This window comes from Amia ocellicauda, chromosome 17, assembly GCF_036373705.1.
Source record: "Amia ocellicauda isolate fAmiCal2 chromosome 17, fAmiCal2.hap1, whole genome shotgun sequence".
In the NCBI taxonomy this organism is placed as follows: domain Eukaryota; kingdom Metazoa; phylum Chordata; class Actinopteri; order Amiiformes; family Amiidae; genus Amia; species Amia ocellicauda.
Window position 1 is genome coordinate 14,021,932 of NC_089866.1, and position 21,393 is coordinate 14,043,324.

A 21,393-nucleotide genomic window follows, 5' to 3' on the forward strand; every position below is an offset into this window, starting at 1 on the left:
CCCGGCTTGAATGAGGACGTGTCTGTATGTTCATTTAGTTCACTCAACGCCAGGCAAGTGGTAGTATTACTAGGACTTAAGAGCAGCTGAGAAATGCATTGTCCCAGGGGTGTTGAAACTTCATACTTAAGACATATTAAGGGGCCAATTTTAGCTTTTCCACAGCTCTGTGCCAATTAAGATCTGGAGAGTGTGTAAGACTTCTAATGCTTCACAGTGCAAGGGCAGTGAATGTTTACAAGTTACTAATAGGTCCCTGTTCATAAGCATCCCTTTTCTTTTACTTTTTTGCCCCTATGCAATACATTTGTCAATAGCATAACATCTTGTTCTGTGTTGTTTGTTTGCCCTTTGGGGTCTAACTTTAAAAATGCCTAAAAGTCATATTATCTCTTAACCTGCACTGAGACATAATATGGAACATTTTCTACCAACATTGTTTCAGTAAATATTACAAATCAAAAGTATTGAAAGGCCTTAAGACAAGGATGTTTATGATTATTTTTCACCAACTCCTCAGGGTGAGTCAAGGAATCCTTCTCCTGGGAATGGGGCAAACAGCTGAGTATGAGAGAATATCATAATATGGCTTTTTAGTGTGCCTGTTGATAGTTTTGTCTAAGTTAAGCCTTCAAAAATATATTTAGTTTTCCTATACCATAACCATTTGATTAAATTGGGTTAAATTTATTGTGCAGAAAACTTAATTTGTTGGGTATTGATAGAGAAGACAAATATATCACAGGGCAGCAATGAGAATACCCACATTTTCTATTTTGAAAGAGCTGTAGGAACCATGACAGTTGCTTTTTTTTAATGCGAAAGGGTTATTAATTCTAACGAGGCTATGATTACAAAAAATACAAAATTACATAAAGAGGATGAGACCATTTAAGAAGAAATGCGTGCATGAATAGTACAAGTGTCTAAATAATAAAAAAATAAAATGTATTTAAACTTTTAATTCAGTAAATGCTAAAGAACATCAACTGATATCTAAGAACTGCTACATATCTGTCATATTTTAAACTGCTTCACAATAATTGTGTGTCTGTTAAAATGTGTTGGCTGTAGCAAACATTACATTCTTTTTTTAATCTTGCCTACCTCAGACTGTGGCCTGAGCTGAAGTCTGTGTTTAGCTTCCCAAAAAGGGCAAAAGAAGAATGTACAATTCCCAAAACACCAGCCCATCAACTGATCCTTCCCAGAAGGCCCAGCACTGCTATTTGAACCTATTGGTAATGACTTTTTTTTAATAGTTACTACTAAATTAGGAGTTCCACAAGGACATATATATGGGACCTTCCAGAACTGACATTAGTATCATCTAGCCCTCTTACTCACAAACTCTTTCCTCTGTCTTTCTCTGGTAAGTGTTAAGATAAAGTTATTTTGCATGTATGATTTGATCAGACATACTCTAATAATTGCATTTAATGTTATTCAAAACATTTGATCTTATTCCTGTTAATTCAGTAAATATTGTAATAGATGCATATTAGTAGTAGTAGTAATATCATCAGACTTTAAAGAAAAGTTGGGTAAAAAACACATGTAGAAATCAGAGTTTTTTTTGTGAAATATCATTCAGAAGAAATAAAGTGTTGTCTTTAGATATGTAATTATAAAATTATTTCCATAACTTGAGAGTAGATGTTAAAACTCCATGTTGCTTGACATCTGCTCTCGCTAAGATGAACACCAATTAAGATGTAACTTTACAGTAGACTAATGTGATCCACCTGAATGAGTTATCTATCTATCTACATCTGAGTATCTCTCTCTCTCTCTCGCTCTGTAAATAAATACATTGACATTTTGCTCTATGTTTATGCCAAAATAGTAACGTTAATGAAAATGGAATTAAAATTTGACAATATCACCACCTGGTGGGGTTTTGAAAATCCACACATTTTCCTTTTTCCCTTGCAGGTTTCCAACAGGGAGCGCTCCCAATTTCTCTAGTTTGCTCTTGTGCATTGGAAAGTAAGACACCATGCCAGGCGCGTATAAAGGAGAGTGTGGGGATGATGTGGATCCCATGCCTTTCCTGGCTCCTTCTGAGAAGGAGAAGCTGGAAATCATGAACAAGCCTTACGACATCAAAAAATCTTGCTGGGTGAAGGACGATAAGGAAGCCTTCATTGCTGCTGAGATCCAATCTGAAAAGGGCGAGCAAGTTACTGTGAAGACAGTCAAGAACACAGTAAGAGACGGAGGGCTGCCACAAAATAATTTGCGATGTAAAGGTATAGACAAGGCCAGGGGTTGGCATTGCTAGTCTTTGATAGTCACTGTGTCTTCAGGTTTTACTCAGGATGTTTTGATGGTCTCTGCTTATTGACTATGTAATGTTTCCTATAAATCTTTTGAAGACATGGCTTTCTAAGACCAGTGTTGCACACTCCTTGGCTTGGTGGTAGGAGAGAGGTGATTTATATGTGTGTTTAAAAATGTTGTATTTTCTCCCTGGAATAGTCCTGAAATGGGAATTTGCTAAATAAATGTTAGATTTTTAAAATCATTTTCAAAAGATATTTTTAAATTTTGTTGAAAATGTTAATATCCATCTATTTTCTAAACCTTTTGAACACCATGAATGGCATATCCTATTTATTCTGTCTCTTACAGTATGTTTACTTTTGAAGGATTTAAGTGCCCTTTGAGACATAATTTTAGACATAATTAGACTTCTACATGAAAACACCCAGAAGACCCATTTTCAGATATCAATGTTAGTGTGTGATTTAGAGCAAGTACATGCTTAACATGTTTAATTCTATTATCTGGTAGATTTAATGGCAATTCCTGCACTTCCCAATAAATAACACACTGCTTATCTGCAATCACTTTAATCCCTGTCCTTTATCCCTCCAGACCCTCACCCTTAAAAAGGATGATGTGCAACAAATGAATCCTCCCAAGTTCTACCAGGCTAGCGACATGGCCAACCTGACCTTCCTGAATGAAGCCAGTGTGTTGGAGAATCTCAGATCGCGTTACATCAATATGAGAATCTATGTAAGTGTCGAGTCAGCCTTCCACAATCCCACAATCCCCCTCACAAGCACAGACAGCAATGCTCTCTGAACAGCCCCTGCACCAAGCGTTATATTTACATACAAGCTTTATATTTGTTCATGAGTTTGAAACAGGACTGGAAAAGTAAAAGGACTTAATCATACTTTTCTCAGTCAACTCCATTAAAGCAGTTCTAAGGAAACCTGACACAGGCCCATGACTGTCAAATATTGTACTGATTTGGATATCTGTCCTTTGTAAAGGAAAAGGGAAAAATAAAAAAGGATAGAGAAAATGCAGAGACCCTACCCCATCTTCTAAATAAGTGAATACTTTACACATATCTTTTTTTGATAGTTGAGAAATAACAAGCATTTTTTAATTCCTTCTAGCTGGAACTTATTTTTATTTTCTTCTTGGAAGGATAAACAGAGTGTGGAATAGATGAAAGAGGCCAGTTCTTTTAGAAGGCCTGTTTTGAAAGGAACCATTAAGCTGGGAGAAAATGTGATTCACAATAGATCTTACTTTCAATCCATATATTGTCCTTGCATTGAATGTTAATAACAAAATCTGTAAACTTTTTTTGTTTGTTTCCTTCAGACCTACTCTGGCTTGTTTTGTGTGACCATCAACCCTTACAGATGGCTGCCTATCTATGGGTCTAAAGTTGCCCAAATGTTCAAGGGAAAGAAGCGCAATGAGGTGCCACCCCATCTCTTCTCCATCTCTGACAATGCCTATCATGACATGCTGATGGGTAAGTCAGTGCATGATAACCAGTGTTTTAGGCCAATAAAAAACATTATTTCCTTGATTATAATTATAATAATAATAATAATAATAATAATAATAATAATAATAATAATAATAATATTTCCTCCATCTCTGAAAGCTGTTGTTTACTGCTGCCAGATAAAATAAAAACACAATTGCTCAGCAGAAAGTTCTGTATAAAAAGAACAGCAGATACAAAAAAGGTGTTTTAATCCTGAGTATGATCATGAAACCTCTTAAGAAGTCAAGGTTAAGTGGATTGTTTTTTAACAAATGTGCTGACAAATACAGGGTCTGAATAGAGACAATGATTATATTATACTTTAACAGCCATACATATACATGTCTTTATATAAAGGAGAGAGAAAGTATGTGAAACTGGTGATGATTTCATGGTGAAATGTGTTTTTTTTGTTGTTTTTTTCACCACAGAACATGAAAACCAGTCTATGCTGATCACGTAAGTACATGTCATTTTTTGCAAACTCGATTAAAGGGCTAAAGGGCTCAGTGTAACATATTGAATGGTCTGTCAGTGTTACTCAAATGTCTGCTGGTTAGCCAAAAATAAATGTTACTGCATGATCTATGAAGACTGATACAAAACTGTCTCCCAAGAACACAATTAAAAAAATATTCGATAAATTCAAGTCGACTGGGATAAAGGTGTCTACAAACAATATACTATTTGACAAGCACATTAAAAAGATAAACTGCAGTTCAGTTTTTTTCTGGGTCCTAATGAAAATGAACCTAATAGCCCAGAGTGCATTATTTATTTATTTCCTTTCTCTATCATGAGTTACCTTATTGAGACAAATGTGCAGTAGTGTTTCCTTTAGCTGTGAGTATTTTCATAAGGTGCTACGACCTGAATTAAAATGTGTAAAAATACTTCTCTCTGCCCAGTGGAGAATCTGGTGCCGGAAAAACTGAGAACACCAAGAAGGTCATCCAGTATTTTGCCAACGTTGGTGCAGTTGGAGGCAAACAGGTTTCAGATTCCAAGGTAAACTTGATAACAAGTATAGCATGGCATAGAGTATGCCTACATGTATCACAGTAACATTACACTATAATATAAGCTATATATGTTAAAATATTTTGTATGAGTTCATTCTGGCATTTCTGTATTTTTTGTAAGTGTATTTTATTTTATTCAAACTATATATTTACCTGTAATTACACATTCAAATTCAAACAATAAGAGCATATTTAAATAAATTAGTAGTTTATTGTTTTATATAATAGAATAAACATGTAGAAATGTTTTTTAAGTTTTCTACAGATTTTGGAATGTATTATACTTATGCACATCAATGCTGCATTCTCACTCTATTCCTTAATTTAGGTGGATGGGTGAGTTGGATAGAGAGCATTGTGAATATAGTAGTAATGGTATCTATTGTTATCTGTGCTTTTATTAGGGTTCACTGGAAGACCAGATCATTCAGGCAAACCCTGTGTTGGAAGCTTTTGGTAATGCCAAAACCACCAGGAACAATAACTCCTCCAGATTCGTAAGTCATCCTCAATAATCGTCTGCAGTTCACTTAAATAAAAGGACTTCAGCTGAATCTACAAAAAAGTTAATGCATTTTAATCATGAACAGATATTTCCAGCACTGTAATATCTACAGTTGGAGTGTACATAAGGACAAGTCCCATGTTCTTTCATTCATTTAACATACGTCTGCCTTTAAATATGTATTTAGTCACAAATGTAAAGAAAACAAAAGTAAAGAACTCATAATTCATAGCTGTACTGTATTATAGATGTGTTGCCTGTTTTTTGAAGAAGCTGGACCAAATATGTTTGACTTGTCAATACTTGTCAATACTTATTTCTGGTCATGCCAATAAAGCTCCTTGAATTTGAAAACAATTTCACTCCTCCAGGGTAAATTCATCCGCATCCACTTTGGGCCCACAGCTAAGCTGGCTGGTGCTGACATTGAGAGCTGTAAGTAAATGCACTGGATTTTAAAGAACTGTCTTTCATGAGGTTTAAAATGTGACACAGACACAAATATCAAAGTTGAAATATCAAAGTACACTTCCAAGACAGCACTTTACAATCAATGTAATTGTTCTCTTTATCCCCCAGACCTGCTGGAGAAATCTCGAGTAATTTCCCAACAAGCCGCGGAACGTGGCTATCACATCTTCTACCAGCTCCTGTCAGGGAAGAAGCCAGAACTGCTTGGTAAATAAATAAATACATACATTTAAAAATACATGAATATAAAGCTTATACAGAGCGAACTCCTTGCCGGTCAGAAAGAAAAGCCCACCTCAAACGACTCTGTGTTTTCTCATTTGCAGAGGAGCTGCTGTTGGCTCCTGATCCCAGTCAGTATACATGGGTCTGCCAGGGAGTGACTGTGGTGGACAATATGGATGACGGTGAAGAGTTGATGCTCACTGATGTAAGCCCGAATTGACAAGTGTAAATACAGTGAAGTGGTTTGGGATGTATCAGCTTATTTATATTCTTCTTTTGATTACTCTAGTGCATCTATGCTAGCCATCTCTCTGTCCCTCTAATTACGAGTGAAATTGATATAACCTCAGTAGCTATGCCTTGACTAAAATATTTTGGTAGTATTTGTATTTACTGTATGGAATTACCTCTCTTAAATAATAGTAGTTGTATAGTTTGGCTGTTTTTTGGAAAAAGTATTTTCTTTTATTTATTTGATATAACATATACTGTTAAACAAATGAGACAAATAATTTAATTTTTGTTGCTCTCTCTCTGTAGAAAATACCTCACATGTTCATCTGTGGTATATAAGATATATATAATGAAGCTGTTTTGATAGGTTGCCTTTGATGTCCTGGGCTTCACTGCAGAAGAGAAAATGGGTATCTACAAGTTAACTGGTGGAATCATGCACTTTGGCAACATGAAGTTCAAGCAGAAACCAAGAGAGGAGCAGGCTGAAGTGGACACCACTGAGGGTGAGAGATTATCCAATATGTCAATGTCACATACGTATGTACAAAAGAAGGGAGAAATGAAAAACATTGCATTTTGTATAATCTAAAAATCTTCACAACTTTCAAAAAAGGCCAGTAACATCATTTTAGGGGTATATTTTCAATCTCATTCAAAGACAAGCTTAGTTATAGAACATTATACTTTTAAAATACAAGATCACAATCCTCGCCTTCTCTGATAGCACTTTGTTTTTATTTTTTCTACCCCCTCAGTGGCTGACAAAGTTGCGCATCTCATGGGGATCAACTCAGGGGAACTCCAGAAGGGCATTACCAGGCCTCGTGTGAAGGTGGGGAATGAGTTTGTGACAAAGGGCCAGAATCAAGACCAGTGTGTCTACTCCATCGGTGCCCTGGCCAAAGCCGTCTATGACAGGATGTTCAAGTGGATGGTCGTCAGAATCAACAAGACCTTGGACACAAAGATGCAGCGCCAGTATTTTATTGGTGTGCTGGACATTGCTGGGTTCGAGATCTTTGAGGTAAACAAATAACCGCTTCATATGACTGAAGATTGGTCTTTCAGCATACTTATGAGATAGATTTTCATACAAGTAATAATTGTTACAATAGAATGTTCCAGTATGTATGTGTATTTTATGGTTGGTCCTAAAAAGTAATAAAAGATGTTTAGTTTTGCTGTGGGACCCTCTCAGTTCGTTACTACTCTCTTGACTTATAAATCCTGCCAAATCTGGATTTGTATAATTTGTATAGGTTTGTAAAAACTAATTTGTTTAATCTATTGGAAAACATGTTTTACTGTTAACAGTTTTACTGGTTTTACTTTATGGGTTGCCAGTTTATTTATTTGAAATAAGAGAAAAAACTATTAATAATAGTGAGTATAATCTTTTAGCTAATTACACATGCTGGCACACAGTTGTGTTACTTTAATATCAAAGGAACCATTCATTTTATTTTGACACAGTTTTAATTAAATCTAAAATTTAATTCAATGTCTTGAATGTTGAAATGACACAACATAAGGTTTAGGAGTTTCTGAATTACAGAAAATCTGAACTTTGTTTTGGTTCAACAATATGTATTTGTTATTTTTTCACATTTACAGTTCAACAGTTTTGAGCAGCTATGCATCAACTTCACCAATGAGAAACTGCAACAGTTCTTCAACCACCACATGTTCGTACTGGAGCAGGAGGAGTACAAGAAGGAAGGTATTGACTGGGTCTTCATTGATTTCGGTCTGGATCTGCAGGCCTGCATTGAGCTGCTGGAGAAGGTAAGAATTAGAGTTGTTGACAATGCAATCTCTAGTTTTCAGCTCAGTCACTGGTACTGGTAGAGTCTTTACATGCTCTCACACTCTGTCTTCTCTCTTTGTAGCCTATGGGTATCTTCTCCATCTTAGAAGAGCAGTGTGTGTTCCCCAAGGCCACCGATGCTACCTTCAAGGCTGCCCTGTATGACAATCATCTGGGCAAGTCCAACAACTTCCTCAAGCCTAAAGGGGGGAAGAAAGGCCCAGAAGCTCACTTTGAGTTGGTCCACTATGCTGGCACTGTGAGTTTCTTTTCTTTGTAAAATGTTATGTTTTTGTAATTGTTATTATTAATTAATAAGGAAACTCCCTTACATGTCAGATTTTTTTAAATGATTGAATTCACGGATGTTTCTCTCATTCATTTCCTACCTAGGTTGGGTACAATATCTCAGGCTGGCTGGAGAAGAACAAGGATCCATTAAACGAGACTGTGGTGGGCCTCTTCCAGAAGTCCTCCATGTCTTTGCTGGGTATCCTCTTCAAAGAGGAGGAGGCAGCTGCTGGTACAAAGAAGCAGAAGAAAGGGTCTGCCTTCCAGACTGTTTCTGCTTTCTACAGGGTACTAACTCTTTCTCTTTTTCTCATCGCTTTAATTTGCAAGGCTTTATAAATAAACCATTAGATGGTTCAATTAGGGAAATTACAAATAAACTAAGTAGGAGGTTCATCCAAATTATGTTCTCTGTACTCTCAGTAGTCCTTATTTCTTGCTGGAAATATTTCAAATGATTGCGAAAATAAAAAGATTGTTTTTTTTGTAAGTAATGTATTAGGTCTCAACTTAAACTGTAATTAAATGTCTTTCCTGTCTCCTGTCCAAAACAGGAGCAGCTGAACAAACTGATGACTACTCTGCGTAGTACCGCCCCTCACTTCGTCCGTTGCATTGTGCCTAATGAGTTCAAACAATCAGGTGAAATTGCATTTTCATGTGATTCATTCCTTATTTGTGTGTGACACAGATAATGACACAATGTTCATAAACGGCTAAATATTTACATTTGTTCCTCTGTTGTATGTCCATTTTTTTTATTAAATGGAATGTAAAATAATTGCACGGGTAGTTCTGTGCTGACTGTATCTGTCTGTGTTTTCCCAGGTGTTTGTGATGCTTTCCTGATCCTTCACCAGCTGGCCTGTAACGGTGTGTTGGAGGGAATCCGTATCTGCAGAAAGGGCTTCCCCAACAGGCTGCAGTACCCAGAATTCAAGCAGAGGTCACTTTACCAATTATTTGTATTTCCCATTAAGACTTATTAATGTGTTTCTCAGAATACATTGAGTGCTGTAAAGTGGAATTCCTACAGACATACAATTTCTTATCTTCACTGTGGCCTGAACAAGGCAAAATAGGTGACTCAAATTGAGGTTGATTGTAGGTGTTTCTTGTAAGTCATGGCCAGGGTATTACAATTATCTCAATATGTTTTCATGAAATGTAATTGTTATCCTATAGTCTCTGTAGGCAATCCATTCTGTAGAAGGACAAGTGGTTGATGCGTTTGAGTGTCAGTAACCTTGTACATCACTCTGATAAACTATGTGCATTTGTAGTAATAGTTACCAATGGGCTGATTTTTCAATACGTGGCTTTAAGAGCAGGCTATATAGGCCTCTTGGTGTTGGACTGAAAAACAGGTTACAAAGTCAAGTGAAGATTAATGCAGCACCGTAGTCATGGCTAATGTAGAACCATGCAGAAATCAATACGACAGTTGCTATGAATTTCATTATCAATCATTATTGCACTGTAGATCATGAGGTGGATGCAGAATTGAATTGTATTTCTTTATTACAGATATTATATCCTGAACCCCAATGTCATCCCCAAGGGATTTGTAGACAACAAGAAAGCTTCAGAACTGATCCTTGGCACAACTGGCTTGGATGACATGGAGTACAGGATTGGGCACACAAAGGTAAGGCTGCAGTACAAAAGGAGTTCATGAAAGACCCATAACAATTCTGAAATAAATAAGTACATGGAGCAAAGACAAGTTTCACTGCAATACAAAGATGCTCAATAAGCTGTATTTTCCAATTGAACTTTTAGGTGTTCTTCCGTGCTGGAGTCTTGGCCAAGCTGGAGGACATGCGAGATGAGCGTTTGGCAAAGATCATGACCATGCTTCAGGCTCGCTTGCGTGGCTTCTTAATGCGAATTGAGTTCAAGAAAATGCTTGACAGAAGGTTAGTACTGACAGCATTCTAGAACGGCGACATAAGGAATTGCTAACGGTGGAAATCTGATATAAAATCCTTATTTACTGCCATACACAGCAGCTTTAACTGAATGTACGCATGTACAATGTATACCAGCATCATGTAATATTTTTGATGCACCAGTTTTTAAAATAACATGGAACCTGTGATTACTGGATATGTTGCAGCATAATCTGACTTAACTTTAACTTAACTGTGGAAAAAAAACAGTAGATAAAGTTTGAAGGTTTTTTTTTTTTTTTTTTAATTTGGAATCAACAATTATTATTTGTGTTTCTCCACCCCTACATTTGGAATCCCCAATTGTGCTGCATCTTGGCTCGTTGCCATGACTCCCGCCACCTCATTCCATCTGATCCTCATCCAGATTCAATCCAGATTCAATCCAGTGAACCCCAGCTCATAGAGCTCAGACTGGAGTTAGTGCCTTGAAATACAAACAATTTTAAAATATTTTAATTTCAGTCCTCTACCATCTATTGCTACATTGGTCCTTTTAAAGTATTTAATTATCTCTTGAAAAGAGGTTTACCCATCACAAGGTGTATATGCACCAACATGTATTTTATTAAAGTATGTCGCTCAGACTTTTGTTCCTTTTTCCAGAATTGCTCTGATTGCCATCCAACGTAATGTACGCAAATTCCTACAGCTCCGCTTCTGGGGATGGTGGAAGCTTTACAACAAGGTAAATCTAGTGCTAGGTGTGTGTACTATAAAGCTCAGTGTGGTCTCAGTGTAGTCCAAATCTCCAACAACCTTGCCTTCTTTGTGGCCCTTCAGGTCAAGCCTCTGCTGAATGTGGCTCGGCAGGAGGATGAGATGAAAGCCAAGGAGGAGGAGCTGCGCAATGCCATGGAGAAGACCCAGGAAATGGTCAACAGAATCAAGGAGCTTGAAGAAAAGTTGGCCACTGTTTCTCAGGAGAAGAATGACCTTGCATTCAGTCTGGCAGCTGTGAGTTACACTCCGCAAGGAGATCTAAGATATTCTAAGATAGAGCAGATGTTCTTAAGCATGTCATCCCAAGCTTACATATTTTTAATCTGTACCCATATGAGATTATTAAGACATAAGAAAATCATTGCTGAATGATATATATGTGTGTGTGTGTGTGTGTGTGATATATATGTCATTATATAATAGGCTTGATTTAATAAAACAGCAAAGCCCTCCATTCTTAATGATTATTTTCCCCCTTTCTTCCTCTCCTTTTTCTGTTTATTCTCCTTCCCCTGGCCACAGGAACAAGAATCGTTGGCAGACGCAGAGGAACGCTACACTCAGCTGATGAAAACAAAGATCAGCTTTGAGAGCCAGCTTCAGGAGATGAAGGAGCGGCTGGAGGAGGAGGAGAACGCTGCCAGCAGCCTTGGATCCCACAAGCGCAAACTGGAGGGGGAGCTCAGTGACCTCAAGAGAGACCTTGAGGGCCTGGAGTCCACCCTTGCCAAAACTGAGAAAGAGAAACAGGTAACGCTGAAGTCTCTGCTTAAGAAACACTCATACTTTCATTCCATAGTCCTAAAGCTGAAACAATGAAGAATAGATCACTACAGGGAAATAAGTCCTGTAGTCTCGATCCAGAGGTCAAAAAGATCAAGAATAATGCAGCTCTTACACAATCTTTCCTGTTCTCCCTCAGGCTCTAGACCACAAAGTGCGTTCCCTTACTGGAGACCTGGGCCAGAGAGATGATACCATTGCCAAACTCCAGAAGGAGAAAAGAGCACTTGAGGAGCTGCATCAGGTGAAGCTTTGTTTGAGTGTCCTCCTTGAATTATGGAATACAGACAAAACTGAAACCCTGAGCTTAACCTTTAACAACACTACGCATGAAACTTGTAAATGCTTAAGTTGGTTATAAAATGCACTTTCTGCAGCTTGTATCTGATCTTAAATTTGGATGAAATTATTTGTATTTCTCATTTGTACCTACTTAGCTTGTCCCTGGTTTTTCTTTTTAGAAAACACTGGATGATCTTCAAGCAGAGGAGGACAAGGTGAACCACCTCACCAAGAGTAACAGCAAACTCAACACCCAGATCCATGAGGTGAGTTAGTCATTCAAACCGTGACAGAAAATGACCATAGCTATTCCACAAAGAGACAGCTCCAGTCCAATAGTCATAATGGTGTCTTGTCCTTGTCATTCAGCTGGAAGACAACTGGGAACAAGAGAAGAAGATCCGTGCAGAGGTTGAGAAAGCTCGGCGCAAGGCAGAGGGGGATCTGAAAATGACCATTGAAAATCTGAATGAGATGGAAAGAGCTAAGCTTGATCTTGAAGAAATTGTCAAAAAGTAAGAATATCTCCAAGTTATAGAAAATCTAATTAGAGATTTTATTGACATTATATAGCACATTTCCTCACTTGATGCCATCAACCCAAGTGTTTTTGGTGCTGTGTGTCTCGTAGGAGGGATCTGGAGGTCAACCATGTGAACTCAAAATGGGAAGATGAACAGTCACTGAACTCTACCTTGCAGAGGAAGCTCAAAGAGCACCAGGTACTGGGAACACATTTGTCTTATTACAGAGGGAGAGGGAAAAACAGTGAAAAACATGAACATGCAATTTAACTGTCTGGTTCAAGAAAATGGATAGACTGATTTTGTCAATAACTGATAACTATATTACACATCTGATATAAAACAAAACTCAACAGTTTCAAAAGCACTCAAAACTATTTTTTTATTAGGATTCTGTGTCTTTATAAACCAGATTCAGGGTTAAGTAGTCTATGTGAATATTAAAAGTAATTTTACCTATGTAACTGTATCATAAACTACTAAATGACTTTTTCTCATGCTGTTTCTTATGGTTCATGTCTTAACCCACAGGCTCGCATTGAAGAGTTGGAGGAGGAACTGGAAGCAGAGCGGGCTATGAGGGCTAAGGTTTGTCTGTCAGTAGCTTCTGCTATTTGTGATCAGTGGTCAGTTGTGGTATAAAGTCTCTGAGACACTTTCCCCTCCTTGCTCCCACCAGGTGGAGAAGCAGCGTGCTGACCTGTCTCGTGACCTGGAGGACCTCAGTGACAGATTGGAGGAGGCAGGCGGGGCTACAGTTGCTCAGGTATTTTTATCAAAGCAGCATGATGGCTTGAAAAATACAAGGTGGGTGAAGTAAGTTTAAAAATGTAGATAAACCCTTTTCCAGTTGTATTTCCACCACACAGATATTGGTATTTAGATCGTACAGCAATTGAGGTCTTTAGAGTCGTTCCCTTCTGTTCCTGTCACAGTAACCAGAGACTGTGGATCTTGTTTGCAGATTGAGCAGAACAGGAAGCGGGAGGCTGAGCTGCTGAAACTGCGTCGGGAGCTGGAGGAAGCAGCTCTGCAGTCTGAAGCCACCGCGTCGGCTCTGCGCAAGAAGCATTCAGACTCCATGGCAGAGATTTCTGAGCACGTGGAAAACCTGCAGAGGGTGAAGGCAAAGCTGGAGAAGGACAAGCAGGTCATGAAGGCTGAGATCGATGACCTCAGTGCCAGCATGGAGTCTGTCCAGAAGTCCAAGGTAAAATAGATTGAAGGTTGTAACAGTGCACTGATCTTCTCTACATGTAATGTTTCAACACGTCATATTCTTCTGGCAACTGAAGAATGATACCAATAATTATGACCAGCTCAATTTGTTTTATAAATAAGATTGATCAGTGGAACCAAGACTTCATTTGCAGTTGAATTTGAAATTGCAATGAGAATACATGTTAATGAGAATATGTTGCTTTCCTCTATGTAGCTAAATGCTGAAGCCCATGTTCGCAAACTGGAGGACAATCTGGCTGAAGCCAATGCCAGAGTGGCGGAGATGGAGAGGAACCAAACAGAACTGAATTCCTTCAAGACCAGGTTATCTGGTAGGATGCCATTGGATATCCTCCTCTGTGAAAAGTGCACCCTCTTTTGTCTCTCATTCCCAGTTGTCCATGACAATGTGCTCATATCAGCTCTTGATAATACCTAATAGAAAATTGAGAAGAAGAAAATCCAGCCTATTTCAATCACAATGGTTCTCCTCTCGTCTTGTACAGCTGAGAACAGCGACCTGAGCCGGGAACTGGAGGAGTCACAGAGCAAACTGACCCAGATTGTGCGCATCAAGACCACACTGACCTCCCAGACTGATGATCTGAAGCGGCAAGTGGATGAGGAGTCCAAGGTGAGCCACTAAGAAGCTGCTTACGTGTCTGAACATGTAATAAGCTACTGGAAAAACTGTATTACTTTATTGTTTGGCATTAGAAGTCTAGGAACATGCTTGTTTCTTCTACTGCCTCAGGCTCGCAGTGCAGCAGTGGTGAGCCTGGCCAATGCTCGCCATGACCTGGATCTGATGAAGGAGCAGCTGGAAGAGGAGCAGGAGAGCAAGGCTGAGATGCAGCGGCTCATCTCCAAGCTCAACTCTGAGGTCACCACCTGGAGGACCAAATATGAAACTGACGCCATCCAGAAGACAGAAGAGCTGGAAGAGACCAAGTAAGTTGTTTGTGGTTGAGGAAAGACTTTTTAAAACAGCCTGAAGTTTGTGAAGCCAGTAAAGTTGGTCATAGTCTTTTTTTCACATTACACAAGACTATCATGTGCAAGTTACTGCTAATAATGAGCACTGATTAAACATTTCAGTCTTTACATGAATCATCTAAACTGGAATTTCTGATTCAACGACCAAAGCAATTCAGAACCTAGATCCTTCATAAAGCTGGTCAAAAAGCACTGCAGGCCCATCTCACTGTTCAACAGGGATATGCTACTATGGTCTTGGTTGGCCAAATTCCAGCAGGCTTCAGAGGTTTCTTTAAATTATGAAGTATTTAATACCTAAATTGATTAACTTAAGCAATAAATGTTTAATTAAGTAATCAGTGGCTTGGGTTAAACATAAAACTGTAGTCTCCATGTTCTCCAAAGACTGGCTTTGTGTCTGTAAAGCACCGCTGATCTTGTCATTTTCTATGCAGACGGAAGCTGGCAGCCCGGCTCCAGGAAGCAGAGGAAGCTGCAGAAGCAGCACAGGCCCGAGCAGCAAGCCTGGAGAAGGCCAAGCAGAGGCTGCAGGGAGAGGTGGAGGATCTCACCATCGACCTGGAGAAGGTACTTGTACAACACCAGAGGTTGCTCAGGAGGTTTCTCGCCACCCTTTCAAAATCCTTTCTAAAATATGAAATTTAAACTTCTCCTGAGCAAATATCCGCAAACCCCTGAATTAGTTCATGCCATGAAGTTGGATTCTGTCTCTATGGGGTGTCTGATTGGTTTTGATATTTGATATAGATGTAGGTTTTCACATAAAACTAAAAGTGACACTAAAAAGTGATAGAATAACCATAGTGCTTTGAATCTTTGGTAGTCGAATGCTGCAGCTGCTGCTCTGGACAAAAAGCAGCGCACCTTCGACAAAATGATCGCAGAGTGGAGTCAGAAGTGTGAGGAGCTTCAGGTGGAGCTGGACAACTCCCAGAAGGAGTGTCGCAGCTACATGACTGAGGTCTTCAAGCTTAAGACGGCCTATGAAGAGGCACTGGAACACTTAGAGACTGTGAAGAAGGAGAACAAAACTCTGCATGGTAAGAACATAGCGAATAGACAAAAAAAGATAACTATTTTTTTACACAGTCAAATATTTATATAAAGTCACATTAAACATGTGCATTATATGATTTATACTTGAGATTAATTGGGTATAGGTTGTGCACAACACTTGTAAATCTTATATGAATTACAAATCATTTAAGTTAGATGCAGAAACAAATAAATGTAATATGGAAAAAATGTTTTCATGCATACAACCATTCTGCACATACATTAAGTGCACATACATTTTAGCTGTCAGGATGAAGTCTTAAAATATATCATGTATTTTGACTAAAGAGTAAGAGAAGGCTATGGATTAACCTGTTTTTTGCAGAGGAGATCAAAGATCTTGTTGATCAGCTGGGAGAGGGTGGAAAGAGTTTCCATGAGCTGCAGAAGATCAAGAAGAAGCTGGAGATTGAGAAAGATGAGCTACAAGTGGCCCTGGAGGAAGCTGAGGCCTCCTTGGAGGTAATGTGGAGCCACAGCGCAGAGAAAAACACCAAAAGACCACAAAAATGCACAGGGATCCTAATAAATTGCATTATATATATATATATATATATATATACTGTATATATATATATATACTGTATATATATATATATATATATATATATATACTGTATATATATATATATATATATATATATATATACTGTATATATATATATGCATCGCATTTTTAAATTAAATATAACATTTTCACAGAAGACATATTTGGGATTCATATAATCGTATAAGAATATGAGGTTCATATTCAGCTAAACTGAGCATAACTTATCCAACTCTGAAAATAGAAACTGGGATGTTTTCACAATTACTTTTTTATGTCAATATAATATTCTGAACAATTTGTATTTGTATTTAATTTATATAACAATTTCAAGTTAATAGATGTGCTTTTACAAGTGCCTGTGTTTATCTATAGGTTGAGGAGAGTAAAGTTGTCCGAATCCAGCTGGAGCTGGCTCAAGTCAAGGCTGATATTGATCGCAGAATCCATGAGAAGGAGGAAGAGTTTGAAGTCACAAGGTAATTATATTCCCCTAAATGTGCTGCATTCTCATGCTGGCCAATCAGTCAATTAAGCCTTATCATAATCACAGATCAGAAACTTGTGTCCTATCATAATTTAATATATTGTCATAAGTAACTTTGTATAATCTATAACAGGGGTTCCCAAACTTTATTGCAGGCACCCCCCCCTATATTTTTGGGTCACAGCTTGCATCCCCTTGCAAAATTTCCCACTGCTTGTTGACATTTTGGACCTGCAAGTTATTTGATGTATTTATTTTACCATAATTATCACCTCACATAAACTGCTGTGTATTTTGGTATGAAACTACCCAGAAGCATCTCACAGACATTGCAGTCCTCCATTCTGATTGTCGCGATTCTCGCGGGGGACCTAGTCTCTCGGATATTTTAACTGAAGGGTCCAGGAGTGAGTCCTGTTGCTCTGATGACAGGCTTCTGTCAGCGGGGGCAGCAAGGAGCGTTGTCGGATACACTCATGGTTTTTCTGTGTCTCGTCTTGACTTTGTCCCCATGCAGCTTTTTACCTGTGGCCCCCCTAGGGTGGAACATAGAGAACAGGCTTGTTCTTCACAATTCATTTGTAGGTCAAAGTTTTAAGTGGTCTAGGCCTAAGTCAGAGTGCTTCTGTTCCGTTTCCAGGAAGAATCACCAGCGTGCAGTGGAGTCCCTGCAGGCCAGCCTGGAAGCAGAGGCCAAGGGCCGTGCTGAGGCCCTGCGGCTGAAGAAGAAGATGGAGACAGACCTGAATGAAATGGAGATCCAGTTGGACCATGCCAACAAGAACAACAGTGAGCTGGTCAAAACTCTTAAGAAACTACAGCAACAGATCAAGGTAAGAGAGAAGTCTCAAGGCAAAGACAAAACAGAAAATGTCTGCATTCACTTCAGTGCTAGTGCATACAACTGATCCTTCCATGTCTGTAGCTTTTATCTGCAGATGTAGTCCTCTTTCAGATAATTTGTCTCACTATTGAACGAATGAACGAACAAACAAACATAAATAAATAACTAAGAAATTAAATCCAAACCAAAATAGCCTTTGACCACTACTGAACTCTTTCAAACAGGCCGGATTGTGGTGGCTGCAGTGTCTCCCAATGTTCTTCTCTCTCCCTGTTCTCTCTCACAGGACATGCAGATGCAGATGGATGAGGATACACGTCAACACGAGGAGCTGAGAGAGCAGTACAACCTGCAGGAGCGCCGCCTCAGCCTTCTCCAGACTGAGCTGGAGGAAGTGCGCAGCGGGCTGGAGGCCTCCGAGCGTTCCCGCAAACTCATTGAACAGGAGCTGGTGGAGATCACAGAGAGACACAACGAGCTGAATGTGCAGGTACACACTGTTCTTTGGAGTGTTGTTTATAAGGAATACTCTTTTATTATTTTATTTTATTAGATCACAGTGTTATCTAACTAAACAAAGTTAGGTGTGATGGGATTTTATGGGACCTGCTCCTCCTCCTACTAAAACCTAGCCTCAACACACAGTGAATGGATGATATAATTTACTCTGGTTCTCTGAGCATATAACACAGTTTTTGATCTCTCTCTAATGGAAATAGAATATAGATTGGGGCATTTTTATAAAGGCAATTTAACAGAATCCTCTCTCTTTTAGAACCAAAGCCTGATCATCATCAAGCGCAAGATGGAGGGAGACCTTCAGCGCATCTCCAACGAGAACGAGGAGCTGATCAGCGAATTCCGTGCTGCTGATGAGAGAGCCAAGAAAGCAGTGACTGATGTAAGCTTCTTACTCCATCTTTCAACACATGAATAAAACAAACCGAAAAAAATGGTCATAGTCAAGTTGATAAGCATTTTTACACGTTTGGCTATATTATCAAAACCAAGTTGTTTCTGTTAAATATCCCTAGACCTTTCATTTTCACTGCTCTGTTCACAACCGCTACATTTGAACTTGCAGATGTTTGGGGGGTTTCTTCTTGAATGATCATACTGTAGGAAAACAGTTGTGGGCAATTACTATAAGAAGGCTTCCTTTTGTCAGTTCAGCTCTTAATACAATGCTGGGAGAAAATGAATTGTCTTATATCACTTGAGCCTTAGGCATTAGCAGTGCTTAATACAATAATGAAGCACCACATATTCATGGATTTATCATCACCTCCAGGCCACACGCATGGCAGAAGAACTGCGACAGGAGCAGGATCATTGCATGCACCTGGAGAAGATCAAAAAGGCCAATGAGATCACTATCAAGGATCTGCAGGTCAAGATGGAGGAGGCCGAACAGCTTGCCCTGAAGGCTGGCAAGCGCACCATCCAGAAACTGGAGGCCAGGGTAAGCAGATACAAGCCCTGGGTGTTTGACAAGAACTTGCACGATGGCAGGCTTTAGAATTTAGAAAAATTCTCAATTGTTTACACCATATATTTTTGAACATAATGTACAATTAAATGTAAATTGTTATCTTTAGTACCCAAATAAATAACCAATTATTTAAAGTAGCATTATTAGGCAATATCAACACCCCATATTCCTTTTATGTTCTGTTGCCTTATGTTTGCATTCACATTAGTGAATTAGTGAAGAGCCCACTGTGTGGGCTGTAATTTGGACTGCATTGAATTACAAGCTTCTGCACGGTTCCTTGAGACTTCTGTCCTGAGCAGTGCTAAGCCAACATGTGTGGAGGTTTCAGCTATCCTGTTGTATTGTGCAGATGAAGGAGCTGGAGACTGAGCTGGATGCTGAGCAGAAGCGCCATGTTGAGACGGTTAAGGTCCTGCGCAAGAACGAGAGGCGCCTCAAGGAACTGGTCTTCCAGACGGATGAGGACCACAAGACCAACCAGCGCATGCAAGAACTGGTGGAGAAGCTGCAGAACAAACTGAAGTCATACAAGAGGCAGATTGAAGAGGCGGTGAGTATCTTGTGCATGGATTTGAGTCCTGAACACAATATTCAAAAGAAGACGTGATAAATAAAAATAAAATAATATGAATATTAAGACCAAGACAGGTCTGTGGTTCTCTGTGGCTGACATATGTGACCTTGCTGTGCCTATTTTAGGAAGAGCAAGCCAACCAGAGCCTGTCCAAGTACAGGAAAACTGTTCATGAGCTGGATGATGCCGAGGAGCGGGCTGGCATGGCCGAGTCAGCACTGAACAAGCTGCGCACCAGGAACCGCGCATCTGTGGGGAAGGGCTTCACATCCGTGGAGATCATCCAGGTGTCAAAGTCGTCCTCCTCCTCAAAGACCACCTCCGAGGAATAAGGTCCTGCACCGCACACAGCTGGTGAGAGCACCTACAGATTACTGTGTATTGTCTGTTGCACAAGGTCAAGGGCCACCATCTCATTAGTTTAATGGGCTTGGAGATGTCACAGCCAGGGTGAGAAAATGGAAGCAGCAGAATACCATCAAGATACAGAAAATATATTTACTAAGTATATAGTCTATGGCTTTGCCCTCCTGTATTGGATATACACTTGGATCCTTCAGGAAGTATCATGATAAAATCTATGGCTAAAGTATAAATAAGTCATTGAGTATGTTGTGTTTTTATGCACATGCCAAAACATAAAACACTCACTTCTGATTTCCACTGGAAGGCCCCACTCACTGTGCTACTTTTGTTTAGTCTGCCTAGTGTTGTTTGCATAAGGAATATCATAATATTTATCTCCCCATGAGTAAAGAATTTGTACCTGATTTATGGCAAAACCAAATCAACCCACATGCAAATCGCAAATGAGAAAGTTCTGAAAAGTAAAGAAAGTAATGTTCTGATGTTTAAATAGTAGAAATTGGCTTCTAACAATAAATTAAACCAAAATAGTGTACAGATTTGTACTTTGAAAATCACAGGGACAAAGTTTTGATTCGGCTTAGCCCTTAGTCGTATCAAGTATACTTTTCTCAATTATTGCTTTATTATACTTAAATTGTTTTAGACCTTGTCAGGAAAAGAAAAGCCAATTCATGTTAGTCTTATTGACAAGTTTACTTTCTTCCACTAAAACAAGAATACAAACCATCCTGCAGAATATAATGCAACATTTCTAGAGCACTATTTTTACTCTTTTTTTATGTTTTCTCTCATTCCAGGGTGACATGCAAAAGAAACTCCACTCAGTTTCCATCTGATACAATGAAGCACACAGACCTACCAGAGGACCCTCCAAGTCTTAAAATGTCTGCAAGAAGGAATTTATGTTTGAAAACCTCGGTGTGATGGACTTGAAATATCTGTGCCTGTGTAGAAATGTCTTAAAATGGAAATAATGGAATATGATTGGGGATGCTGCACTTTCATATCAAGGATGGAGAGTGCACCGTCGCATATCATCCTGCTGTAGAACACCTTTTCATGTGCCGCTTAAAAGTCTTACTGCATTGAAGTCTTACTGCATAGCTTTAATAAAATATAGCATTTAAAGCAAAAACAAAAGTCTTGTCTGTTATCTTCATTGTGCATGAAATGTCAT

The 21,393-nt window shown here is 39.0% G+C and overlaps 1 protein-coding gene across 1 annotated transcript; it reads left to right on the top strand.

Moving 5' to 3' along the window:
• The first annotated feature begins 1,334 nt into the window (after positions 1 to 1,334).
• LOC136712734 (myosin-16) lies at positions 1,335 to 21,350 on the top strand. The gene is made up of 43 exons (XM_066689469.1): positions 1,335 to 1,372; positions 1,936 to 2,209; positions 2,881 to 3,024; positions 3,628 to 3,784; positions 4,234 to 4,261; positions 4,711 to 4,810; positions 5,229 to 5,321; positions 5,701 to 5,764; positions 5,909 to 6,007; positions 6,127 to 6,230; positions 6,627 to 6,765; positions 7,018 to 7,286; positions 7,877 to 8,047; positions 8,152 to 8,328; positions 8,463 to 8,648; positions 8,915 to 9,002; positions 9,189 to 9,306; positions 9,888 to 10,008; positions 10,143 to 10,279; positions 10,919 to 11,000; positions 11,096 to 11,269; positions 11,558 to 11,785; positions 11,958 to 12,062; positions 12,280 to 12,366; positions 12,470 to 12,615; positions 12,732 to 12,822; positions 13,156 to 13,212; positions 13,304 to 13,390; positions 13,589 to 13,834; positions 14,060 to 14,177; positions 14,352 to 14,479; positions 14,600 to 14,796; positions 15,279 to 15,411; positions 15,668 to 15,884; positions 16,226 to 16,362; positions 16,823 to 16,926; positions 17,575 to 17,767; positions 18,065 to 18,268; positions 18,554 to 18,679; positions 19,070 to 19,240; positions 19,623 to 19,823; positions 19,973 to 20,201; positions 21,014 to 21,350. Exons 2-42 carry the CDS (start codon positions 2,000 to 2,002, stop codon positions 20,177 to 20,179), a joined length of 5,844 nt encoding a protein of 1,947 aa, XP_066545566.1. The 5' UTR covers positions 1,335 to 1,372; positions 1,936 to 1,999; the 3' UTR covers positions 20,180 to 20,201; positions 21,014 to 21,350.
• The last annotated feature ends 43 nt before the right edge of the window (positions 21,351 to 21,393 follow it).

Coding starts and splice junctions, on each gene's coding strand:
- LOC136712734 (XM_066689469.1), top strand. CDS start 2,000: ATGCCAGGCGCGTATAAAGGAGAGTGTGGGGATGATGTGGATCCCATG. Junction 18,269..18,553: donor ACAACGAGCTGAATGTGCAG/GTACACACTGTT, acceptor TCTCTCTTTTAG/AACCAAAGCCTGATCATCAT. Junction 19,824..19,972: donor AGAGGCAGATTGAAGAGGCG/GTGAGTATCTTG, acceptor TGCCTATTTTAG/GAAGAGCAAGCCAACCAGAG.